At 54.8% G+C, this 11,141-nt stretch overlaps 1 protein-coding gene across 1 annotated transcript; it reads right to left on the bottom strand.

Annotated features, from left to right (window-relative positions):
* Positions 1–1,146: 1,146 nt before the first annotated feature.
* On the bottom strand, positions 1,147–9,280 carry SDS (serine dehydratase). Its single transcript, XM_024741518.1, has 8 exons — positions 9,170–9,280; positions 5,348–5,502; positions 5,012–5,051; positions 4,676–4,815; positions 4,486–4,577; positions 3,502–3,729; positions 2,576–2,700; positions 1,147–1,892 (listed from the first exon to the last, which is right to left on the bottom strand). The coding sequence occupies exons 2-8, from the start codon at positions 5,498–5,500 to the stop codon at positions 1,684–1,686; spliced, it is 987 nt and encodes a 328-aa protein (XP_024597286.1). The 5' UTR covers positions 5,501–5,502; positions 9,170–9,280; the 3' UTR covers positions 1,147–1,683.
* Positions 9,281–11,141: the final 1,861 nt, after the last annotated feature.

Below are 11,141 nucleotides of genomic sequence, written 5' to 3'. Positions count from 1 at the left end.
AATGGGGGGTCACGCAGATGGTCCCCCACTGGAGCTTCAGCTGATCCAGTACAGGCAGGACCCACCTTTGCAGGGGCAGCCTGCAAGGCAGTTGCCCTGGGAGTTTCCCACAATCCTCAGCTTCAAGATGGCAGCCGCAGGCTCATCTGTGACTTCTGCCCTCCCCTGCAGGACAAGGGTCTGGCCAGCTGGTCGGCCCTGGCCCACAGCGGCTCCTCCTTTAGTGGGCAGAGATGTCTGCCTCCCTTCTTTGGGGATTTTGTGCCTGATTCAGGCGGGACAGTGGAAGCTGGAGACTCCTGATTTCCCATCCCTGCCTGCCCTTTCCTGCTGTCCTCTCTCCTGGGTTTTTAAAGTACATGTGCTGTCCCTCCTGGCTGGAAATCGGCATGTAGGCCTGTCGCTGGGATGGGTTTTCCCTGAAATTTCACAGCACCTGCTCTTTGTCAAGGCGGGTGGGGGACTGCAAGCCCATGTGGATCTGTGTGGTATCCCAAAGGGTTAGGTTGGTTCTCAAACTTCACTTTGAACTTGGGGATCCACTAGTGTCCCAGGGGCTGCTATAGGCAGTGCAGGGGTGTTCCTGAGTGGCTATGCGGGACTCTCTTCAGGACCTCCAGGCAGCCCCGGCAGTTCCTCTTCTGTCCGTTTATAGGCTGGCTTCAGTAACGTGCTGTCCTTGGAAGAGAGGGTTTGTGTTTGAGAGGGTTTGCTTGACATTGACCAGAGATGGGTGTCCAGTGTCAGTTTACAAACCCCCACGAATGGGGGGCTCACTACTCCGCTCCCAGTGGTTCTGTGATAAAATCATTCTGTTATCAGGAAGGACTTCTGAACAGAATGAGGTTGGACTCTTCTGCCTCCAGTGGAGGCCCGCATCCCATCCCAAACCCCTCGTGTTCAGCACAGCTCCCCCTCACCTGCTCCCTGCCATGCAGGGATGCCCCCTCCCGGCACACAAGCCCAGCGGGGAGTTGGGATCCTGGCCTCCAAGTGGGAGCCCGGTGTTCCCAGGGGTGGGGGAGGGGTGGAGGATGTAATGGTGCTCAGTGTTGAGAGCTGGGGGTGACAGCAGGCACGGTGGGGTGGGGTGGGAGGGAGGGAGGGAGGGAGGAAGACAGCCATGTTGGAAAAACTCAGAGGAGCTTCATTTCAATAAATAATGCTTTTCTTCTTCAATGAAAGTTTGCACATTAGAAAAGTGAGTAAGGATGGACTTTGGGCTTTCTGGGAGGAGAGACAAGATGGTTCTTCCACCCTGGACTGTGGCCCTGTCCACCTTCCCAGGGAGAAGTTACCACACCTGCAGGAGATGATGCTGGGGCGTCTGTGCATCAGGGGACATCTCATCTTGAGGAGGCCCCGCTGCTGTGGTTCCTGTCCCTCCTGCCCACCCTCCTCTGGGTACCTGGTCTATTCCATGTGGGCAGTTGTCACCCTAGCAGGGGTGGATAAGAGCGGGGGCGGGGAGAAACCACAGAGCAGGCACACAGATACCAAAGAGTTCAGTTCACAGCCTTGCTAGCTGCTTCCCTTCCAGGCCTTCTGCACAGTGTTCTCATGAGAATGAGGTTACCGGCTGGCCCGGGCCGCAGGCTCCCAACAGACATGAGAATAATATTTCACAAGTCACTGGATAAAACTCCAGCCCTTCCAGGGGTCTCCCGGGTAGGGGAGGCGTCCTCACTGGGGCAGCCCGCTCTTCATGCCCAGCTGTTTCTTGAGCTCCGGCAGCTGGGCCAGGCTAATGTTGCTGCCCCCACAAACGATGACCACGAGGGAGGACAGTGGGGTACAGAGCTTCCCCTCTCCTTGCAGCTTCTGAACCACGTTGCTGTAGATGGCGGCCAGGGCTGCCCCACAGGCGGGCTCCACCAGGATCTTCTCCTCATCTGCCAGAGGAGGGGGATGGTGAGGGTAGAGCCAGAGTTCCGCAGGGTGCAAGGGAACAGTTGGGCCACTGGTAAAGCATGAGCCAATCAGCTCTCAGCCCTGGGCACAGACTCTGGTCCAGGGCCAACCCCACCTGCCATGATTACCCTACACTGAACTTCCAAGGTCTGAGCCAGGGCTGAGTTTCATCATCAGTGCTAACACTGAAAAAATGATTGTAATTTTCTGAGCACCGTGTTGAGAATTCTGAGGAATCATCTGAGCAAGAATGCCAGGGTTGATTAGCCAAACTAACTGTGAGTATAGGAGAATTAAGTGGCAGCTTGTGTGTGTGTGTGTGTGTGTGTGTGTGTGTGTGTGTGTGTGTGTGTGTGTGTATGTTTGTCATCCCTGTCCCAGGATGAACCCGGTAAGAGTCCAACTTAGTTACAGACCCACCTCTGAATCCAACACTGAGGCCCATAGTTTCCTTTGTTACCCTGGCTACCAGGAAACTCAGAGCCAACATTTTAAATACTTCGTTATTTTTCCTTGCTGTTATGTTATCAGACTTACTTCTTCATTTGTCCCTTCGGTCTTTCTATTTTTACCACTGCATTGCATTAACTTCCATTAATGGGAAATTCCAGGGAGGGACGGGAGACAGAACTGTGAATGGGTCTTGAAAGGGCTTGGTACATACCCACAAACTTCTCAACAGCGGCCACAGCCTCCTGGTCCGAGACAACTTCAGAGAAAATGGGGTGTTCCTGAAACACCTTCATAGCCTGTGCTGTCACAGTGGTCACGCCCAGGGCTTTGGCAACACTGGGAGAGGCAAGGATGGAGAAGCGGGGGAAGAGATAGGAGAGAGGAGGGAGGCAGACCATGTGACTACCTTCTGGCCAATGAGAGGTAAATGGAAGTACTGTGTCTTTAAAGGGAGGGGGCATAGCTTCTGCCCTGACTTCTTCCTGCTAGATGGAGTATGGGTGTGATAGCTGGCACTTAAGCAGCTATTTTGGGCCATAAGTCTACATGATAAGGATTATGGAGAACAAACTCAAGGATCCTGGGCCCCTGGCTTCGTGGAGTTGCCCCTGGACTGCCTACCTCCAGATTTTTTTTATATATAAGAGGAAATAAAGTTCAATTTTGTTTAAGCCATTGTTATTTTGGGCTCCTGTATAATGTGGCCAAACCTAATCCTAATGAAACACCATCTGTCAAAAGTTTGGGGCTGGGATAAGAACTCCTTGGGAGCAGGAGCTGTGTTTATTCACCACTGTCTCCCCAAGATCAGCCAGTGTCTTGCACATATTAGGGGCTCAGTAAATGGTTGGTAAATTAGTGAGGTGTGTAAAACCCTGCCACAGAGGAACCCAATAAATGATTAATCTTAGACTTTTCATGCAAGGAAGTGTGATGTTCATGGTACAGAGTCACACAGACTGGGGTTTGGTCCCAGCCGTACCACTCACTGGCTTTGTGACTCTGGGCAAGTGACCAAAGCCTCAGTTTCTTCACCTATAAAATGGGGCTGGCATCAGGATCTGTCTCACAGCCAGCACTGAGGGGGGAGCTCCCCGACGCTCACGGAACATAGTGGCAGCACCCCTGCCTACTTACCTGGTGATCTGGGGCAGGGTGACAAGTTTGCCGGCCTTGGTGGAAGCGTGGAAGCTGTTGGCTCCGATGGTCTCCATGGTGATGATGGGCACGTCCCCCCAGCCCACCTCCACCAGCCCCTGGGCCACTCCGCACAACAGCCCTCCACCCCCCACCGCCAGCACGATGGCCCCCGGCTTTGTGCTCATCGTCTCCTTCAGCTCCTTCACGATAGAAGAGTGGCCTTCCCTGGAGGAGGTGGGGGGGCGGGCAGGTCAGGGCTGGGCTTCCTGGAGACCCCAGGCAGCCCTGAAGATGCCACTTACCCTCTGTATTTGCCCTCATCCCAGGCGGCTAATGGGCCTCGGGGCTGGTCACCTCGTCCCCGACTCCGCCCTGATTTCCAGCTGGCAGAATCTGCACCTCTACCTGAGGGCTTTCTCTGACCACTGGAGCACTAGGACTGTGGCGGCTGGCGGTGCCAGGAGACGAAACCCCCTGAGAGCAGCCCTCAACCAACTATGGGAATTAAGAATTACGGGAGTTGATGCACAGACGCCCCAGCACCATCTTCTGCGGGTGTGGTAACTCTGGTTCATGTTCCACACTGGCTTCCAGGGCCCCCGAGGGACTGAGCGCCAGCTGCCCACAGTGGACACTGGCCCATCAGTGCCCTTTATTGGCTTCCCTCCTCACTCCTCTAATGAGTCACCTCCCAAGTCAACTGCTTTCCCTGAAATCTTTGTCTCGGGGTCTGATTCTGGGGGACCCGATCGCACACACCTGTGTATCTGAGCCCATGTGTTCGCTCACGGTCAAGGAGAATGGGCATTGGTGCACGTGTGTGTGGGCACCAGCTGCCATGCCTGTGTGTGTGCTTCTACATGATGATGTGCACACACGTGTACACCGCTGTGTGTGATGGTGTGCATCATGGCAGGTGTCTACTCAGTGGGGTGGTGGGGTGGTCACTACCCACCCCGGGTGACCCTGGGCTCCACGTACCAGATGAGGGGGTCATCGAAGGGAGGGACGTAGATCCAGCCTGAGTTGTTTTTCGTCAGGGCCTTGGCCACCTTGACAGCCTCATCCAATGTCTGCAAGATCACAGAGGAGGCGGGAGGGGTGAGGGGCTGGGGGACCTGGCCCTGCTACCAGGCGCCCTCCGTGGCCCCTGCCCCAGGTTGGCACTCACCTCACCCACCACCTTGACCATGGCGCCCTCATTCTTGAGCCGCTGGATGGTGAGGGCAGGCGTGGTGCTGGGCACGACGATCGTGGCGGGAATGCCCAGCTTCCTGGCCGCGTAGGCAGCTGCCATGCCTGCGTTGCCTGCTGCCAGGGGTGGGGGGTGGAAAGTGTTAGTGGGACTCCCTGACCTCCAGGCTCTGAACCCTCCCTGGGTGACTGCTGGCCTCCAGCTGGAATTCTAAATTGGGACTTCTGCAGATGTTTGCAGGGCCCGGAGAGGTGGAGCCCCTGGCCCCAGGACACACAGCAGAGGACAGGAGGAGGCATGCAGGCCACTTACCCGAGGAACAGACAAAGTGTTCACAGCCTCGCTCAGCCCACTGTAGAGACAAAGAGGGAGGGGATCAGGCCGTACATCTTCCCTCCCCAAAGAGACTGGCTCAGGGAAGGGTGAGGGAGAGTCAGGCCACTGATGGCTCTGGGATCAGTCCACAAGGGGACCCTCTGGACTGGCACCCCTTAACCAGAGGAGGCGTTAATGGTGGGTGCTCAGGCATTGCGGGGAAGTTGCAGGGCCTAGCCTGTAGCTCCTAGGATTTCACACGGCACTGGCCCTGGCCTGTCCAGAAAGAGGACCTGCTGCACTCTCCCGGATGATGCAGAGCCCGTGCTGTACCGTCTTGCAGAGGTGTCCGATGCCCCGGATTTTGAAGGAGCCGGAGGGCTGGGCACTGTCTATCTTGAGATAGACGGTGGTGCCAGCCACTTTGGACAGGGTCATGCTGTCACGGACGGGGGTCTTCACGTGCAGGGGTTCGCCTGACATCATTGCTGGGAGAAAGGAAGGAAACCCAGAGGGTCAGGGGAGCTGGGCCTGGTGGCAGCTGCCATTCAGTAGGCAGTGCGGCTGGGAGGGACCCTGTCCCTAACTTCCCAGGAGGCCAAGGACAAGGCCCAGATTATAGCAACCTGGAGAGCTGAGCTCAAATCTCAACTTGGCCACCTACTTGACATGGGACAAGGAATCTCCCTTCAGCCTCAGCTGCCTCAGCTGTAAAATGGGCATAAGGGTCATCTGCCCCTGCACCTTGCCCACCCCAAGACACACATACGCTACGCTGGGAAGCTACGAACATCAGAAATAACATCCAGGGAATTCCCTGGTGGTCCAGGGGTTAGTACGCCTCGCTCTCATTGTCGAGGGCGTGGGTTCGATCCCTGGTCAGGGAACTAAGATCCCACAAGCTGCATGGTGCGGCGAAAAAGAAAAAAAAAAGAAAGAAAGGAAGAACATCCAGACTTTGTAACTTTTGAAGAGCGTGAGGTGGACATAGATTTGCAGGTGCTGATTCAGAATGAGCCATAGGATGGCTAAGTGGCTGAAGCAGGGGCGGGATATCAGGGACACACGCACACACACACAATCCACATGCTCCTGTGTGCACAGAACATCTCAGCAAACACACAAGGAACCAGTCAGGGTGGGCACCTCTGAGGAGAACTGGCACTCGGCATCCCCTTATGTACAATTTGAATGTTTTGCCATGTGCATATATATTACTTATTTAAATATGCATTTTAATTTTATTTTATTTTAAAAACTATTTATTTATTTATGGCTGCATTGGGTCTTCGTTGCTGTGTGTGGGCTTTTTCTAGTTGTGGCGAGCCAGGGCTACTCTTCATTGTGGCGCGCGGGGCTTCTCGTTGTAGTGGCTTCTCTTGTGGAGCACGGGCTCTAGGGCACGTGGGCTTCAGTAGTTGTGGCTCGCGGGCTCTAGAGCGCAGGCTCAGTAGTTGTGGCGCACGGGCTTAGCTGCTCCGCGGCATGTGGGATCTTCCCAGACCAGGGATCGAACCCGTGTCCCCTGCATTGGCAGGTGGATTCTTAACCACTGCGCCACCAGGGAAGTCCAAAATATGCATTTTTCAAAAACTAGCCTTCAGAAAGCCCTATACCCAGTTAGGGGAAGCTTTTTATTATTGTTATTTTTTATTTTTATTTTTTTAAATTTTTATTTATTTATTTATTTTGCAGTACACGGGCCTCTCACTGTTGTGGCCTCTCCCGTTGCGGAGCACAGGCTCCGGACGCGCAGGCTCAGCGGCCATGGCTCACGGGCCCAGCCGCTCCGTGGCGTGTGGGATCTTCCCGGACCGGGGCACGAACCCGTGTCCCCTGCATTGGCAGGCGGGCTCTCAACCACTGCGCCATCAGGGAAGCCCTATTGTTATTTTTCATAATAATTATTATATTATTTAATAATCACTTCTAAAGTGATTACCATGTGCCAGGCACTGTCTTAAGTTTTACAGATATTAACTCACTTAATCCTTTTAACAGTCCTAGGAGGTGTCATTATTCTCCAGTTCTGGTGAGGAAATGGACTCTCACTCTGTTTTTCAGGTTGACCACATGTACCTCTTATGATGTGACATTGACACTTTTCTAGATGAGAGGTGGGGTGGGGTCTATGCTTCCTCCTCTTGAACTGGGTCGGAGGTGGGAGGGGCACTGTGGCTGCAGTGGAAGTGACACTATGTGACGTCCAAGCAGTGAGGTGCTGGTGAATATTAACTATGGCTTCTCCAAAGGAAAAGAAAGTCCTGATTTCTAGTGTGTGGCTCTAGCCCAGTGTGGCTCTCAAGGCTGGTCCATGTAAGGTGACCCAGCTTCCACCTGGCTGGTGAGCTCCCTGTCCCAACCCAGATGCCATGATGGGCGCAAGCCCAGGACGCACGTGGAGGCCACAGGTAGATGTCCCGCCCGACAGTTCCAGCTGAGATTCCAGCTGATGGCCAGACATGGGGTCTGACTTAGGGATGACTCTAGCCCAGCTACCGTCATCACACTGCAGCCCCCAAGTGAGACCCAAGTGGGAACTGCCTGGCTGAGTCCAATCAAGCCCCAGCGTCATGACAGGTAAAGAATGTCTGCTGTTGTTTTCAGTCACTCACCTTGGGGCAGTTTGTCACACAGTAATAGAGGCTGGAGTATTGACTTGCCCAAGGTCACACAACTAGGGAGTAGGGGAGGCAGGACTTTTATTTTTTATTTTTGGCCATGCCACGTGGCTTGCGGGATCTTAGTTGCCCAGCCATGGAGTGAACCTGTGCCTTTGGCTGTGAAAGCGTGGAGTCCTAACCACTGGACCGCCAGGGAATTCCTAAGTGGGGGAGACAGGATTTGAACCAGGCAGTCTAGGCGCAGAGCCAGGCTCTCTCTAGGACACATGGGTGTGGCTCAGGGTCTCCTGTCTGCACGGATTCTGGGTGACTGAGAAACTAAGGTGGCCCGGATTCTGACCACGCCCACTTTCCATCCTGCCTCTCCTGCTGAGTCACAGGGGAAACTGATTCTCCCCAACTTGATCGGAGCCAGAATTGATCAGCGGGTGGTGGAACAGCCTATTTGCTCCCCCCCTCGCCCCCACCCCAGAAGGCCAGGCAAGGGTGGCTACCCCCTCCCATCCCCCCACTACATTTCCAGTGACTCCACTGGTCCAGCCCCTGGACCTGGGTACTCCTGGCCCAGGCATCCCCCCTCCCGGAATGGTCCAGATATGCCTGGCTTGGAAGAAAAGTGGGGGATGGCGTTCTGACCACCCCAGCAGCCTTAGCACCCCCCAAATATGGGCCTCCCATGTCTGTCTGAATTAACTGACATTCAGGGCCTGGGAGCGGGGGAGCCCAAACACACACCACCTCTCCCCTAGATCTGCTGAATAAAAGTCAGAGACAGGAGGCACTCCAAACCAGGGGCATCCCCACATCTGTTTGAATTAACTTTTAGTTCCTGGAGGTTATTCCTCAAACAATGGCACTCTTGTTCTGACTGACTGGACCTTAAGGTCTTATGCAGGTCTCATGCAGGTAGCCAAGTCCTGGCCTCAGGGAGCCCTCCTGGTTGGGGTGGGGGAGGCACCCACCCCTTTCAGGTGGATTCGGAACATCCGCCCCCAACCCGTCTCCCACTGTGCCATCGGATGCCCTCAGGTGAGGGGGCAGGGTCCCTCCAGCACAGTGCCCTGTGGAAAGGGGGCATCTGTAAACTGCACTGGGCAGCCATTCCCACCTGCTAAGGAAGGTAAGACTTCAAAAAAGGAGGCTGAGCCAGGCGCAGAGGAGGGAGAGGGCGCGGGAAGCTGCAGTCTGCCTACCTGTCACCCGGCAGTCAGAAGTTACAGTCTCACGTGACTCACAGTACGAGCTCAGTAAAAATGAACTATTATTATACATGGACTTGAACACTTTAAGTGCACTATCTCATTTCACCCTCACAACAACCTTAAGAGGAAGGTTCTGTTATTATTACCCCCACTTTACAGATGAGGAAACTGAGGCACAGAGCTGGCAGTGCACCCAGACAGTCTGGCTTCAAAGCATGGGTTTTTATGCTCAACTGACTCTACCTCCCCCTCTTCCCCTAGGAAAACCCAGGCTGGCCGCAGGCACTCCAGTCGCAGGGATGGAGCTGAGGATGGATGGGGCCGCTTACCGGGCAAAGGCGATGAGCTGGCGGCTGCACAAAGCGTGCGAGCAAGGGAGGGATAGATTGGAGATGGTCTAGATGGGTAGACGGCCCACGGACAGATGAAGTGCAGAACAGGTAGAGAGTGTCTTCAGAATCGTCCCGGGGCTAACGGGTCCGGGCTTTATCCCCCCCAGGCGCCTCCGGGCAGCCAATGGGGCCCCAGGACAGGCCACACCCCCTCCAGGCCCCGCCCCCTGGCCCAAGGCCGGGGGCTTCCAGGAGGGGAACCAGCAGCTAGCTGCGCCTCTCTGGCAGCTGCTTCAGTCTTTTTCCCAGTCCCGCTAGCCACCTCCCCTTCCCCATCCACAACCTCACTTGCAAATGAGGACAAATACTTACTTCCCTAGGGCTTTTAGGAGGCTGCTGGAGGAGGGTGTGCGATAATGCACTTAAAGTCGCTAGCGCGTGCTTGGCACTTAGTACGCACCCAAGAAACAAACAGTGGAGAAAGTGGATACTATTATTATCCCCGTCTTACAGAAAGGGAAACTGAGGCACACAGTAAGAGGGATGAGCTGGCACTTGAACGCAGCAGCCTGACTCCCAAAACTGCAATCTAAACACAGTTTTTAAAATTGCCGTCCCCTGTCATCCTTTATGACCCCTTTGTCCTAAAGGGGCAGACAGCCTTATGGGTAAGACCCAGGAGGGTCAGGGTTCAAATCCTGGCTCTGCCCTTTACTAGCTGCGTGGCCCTAGGCAAGTCACTTTGCCTCCTGGGGGCTCTGTTTGCTCATCTGTAAAATGGGGATGATAATGGTACCTCTCTCCTAGGATTAGATGACATGATAACGTATGTATGTATGGAATTGAGTGTGAGTGTTCAGTAAGTGCTGGCAGCCATCACCATCATCCTCACCATCGTCTTCATCATCACAGAAGTGGAAGGTCTTGCCTCCCTGCCCCATGCCAAGCCTCGGATCTGTCGCTGGCTGTCTGCAGGGGTCTGTATCCCCACAGGGGTGGTGCGCATGTGCGCGCGTACACACACACACACACACACACACACACACACACACACACACACACAGTCGGCTTTCTCCCTGACCCCTTCAACAAAGCTTTCTTGCCCAACTGGCCAGGACGAGAATATCGATGAGACAGAGGGCAGAGAGGGCACAAACAGACCACACAGCCATCCCCCTCCATGCGACAAGCTGTCCCCCTCTGACTATCCACAGGCCATCCCTGTAAGGCCAGCAGGTCCGGGGAAGGGCCCAGGGAGCCAGACGGAACCCCCGCCAAAGTGGCTGATGCAACCGACACCTGACATTGCCACAACACCCGAGAGATTACCAAAAAAGGGCTGCTTCATACAGCCAGCACCTCCCCTGCGTCCACCCCTATAAATTTTGTTCGCGCCCACACCCGGGCGCGACTTCTCTGGCCCCTTTCTCTCGGACCAGTGAACCTCGCCCGGGAACGTTCCCAAATAAAGCTTGTTTAAGCTCTCCTCCATTTTTGGGTGCCGTTCCTTACAATCCCGAGCCCCCCTTCCTAGTGGGACATCCACAGCTGTGTGTTGGGGATCCAGGGTGGCGGAGCTGAAGGGATGTGAGCATCAGGGAGTGCACGTGTAGCCACAGCCTCCTGGTGTGCATCTGAGTGTATACAGCTGGCGCTCACTTTGCCCGAGTATCTGCTTGTGCCTGATTCCATGTCAAGTGTTTCCTATGTGGGTTTTCACTTAACCCTCAGACAGCTAGGGGAGTGGGCATTTTGAATCCCACGTCACAGGTAAGGAAACAGGCTCAGAGGTGAAGTAAAACTGCCCAAGGTCACCCAGGAGGCAGGGATGAAATGAGTCAACTGAAATAAAAACGCACAAAGTGAGAGCTGTGAGTTTCAGTTTTATTTGGGAACTTACTGAGGACAGTAGCCTGGGCGGGAGACATCCTCCCAGATAGCTCTGAGGAGCTGCTCCAAAGAGGTGGCG

The sequence above is a fragment of the Neophocaena asiaeorientalis genome, unplaced genomic scaffold (genome assembly GCF_003031525.2).
Source record: "Neophocaena asiaeorientalis asiaeorientalis breed wild unplaced genomic scaffold, Neophocaena_asiaeorientalis_V1.1 scaffold648, whole genome shotgun sequence".
NCBI classification, from domain to species: Eukaryota; Metazoa; Chordata; class Mammalia; order Artiodactyla; family Phocoenidae; genus Neophocaena; species Neophocaena asiaeorientalis.
This window is presented reverse-complemented; position numbering and strand designations above follow the sequence as displayed.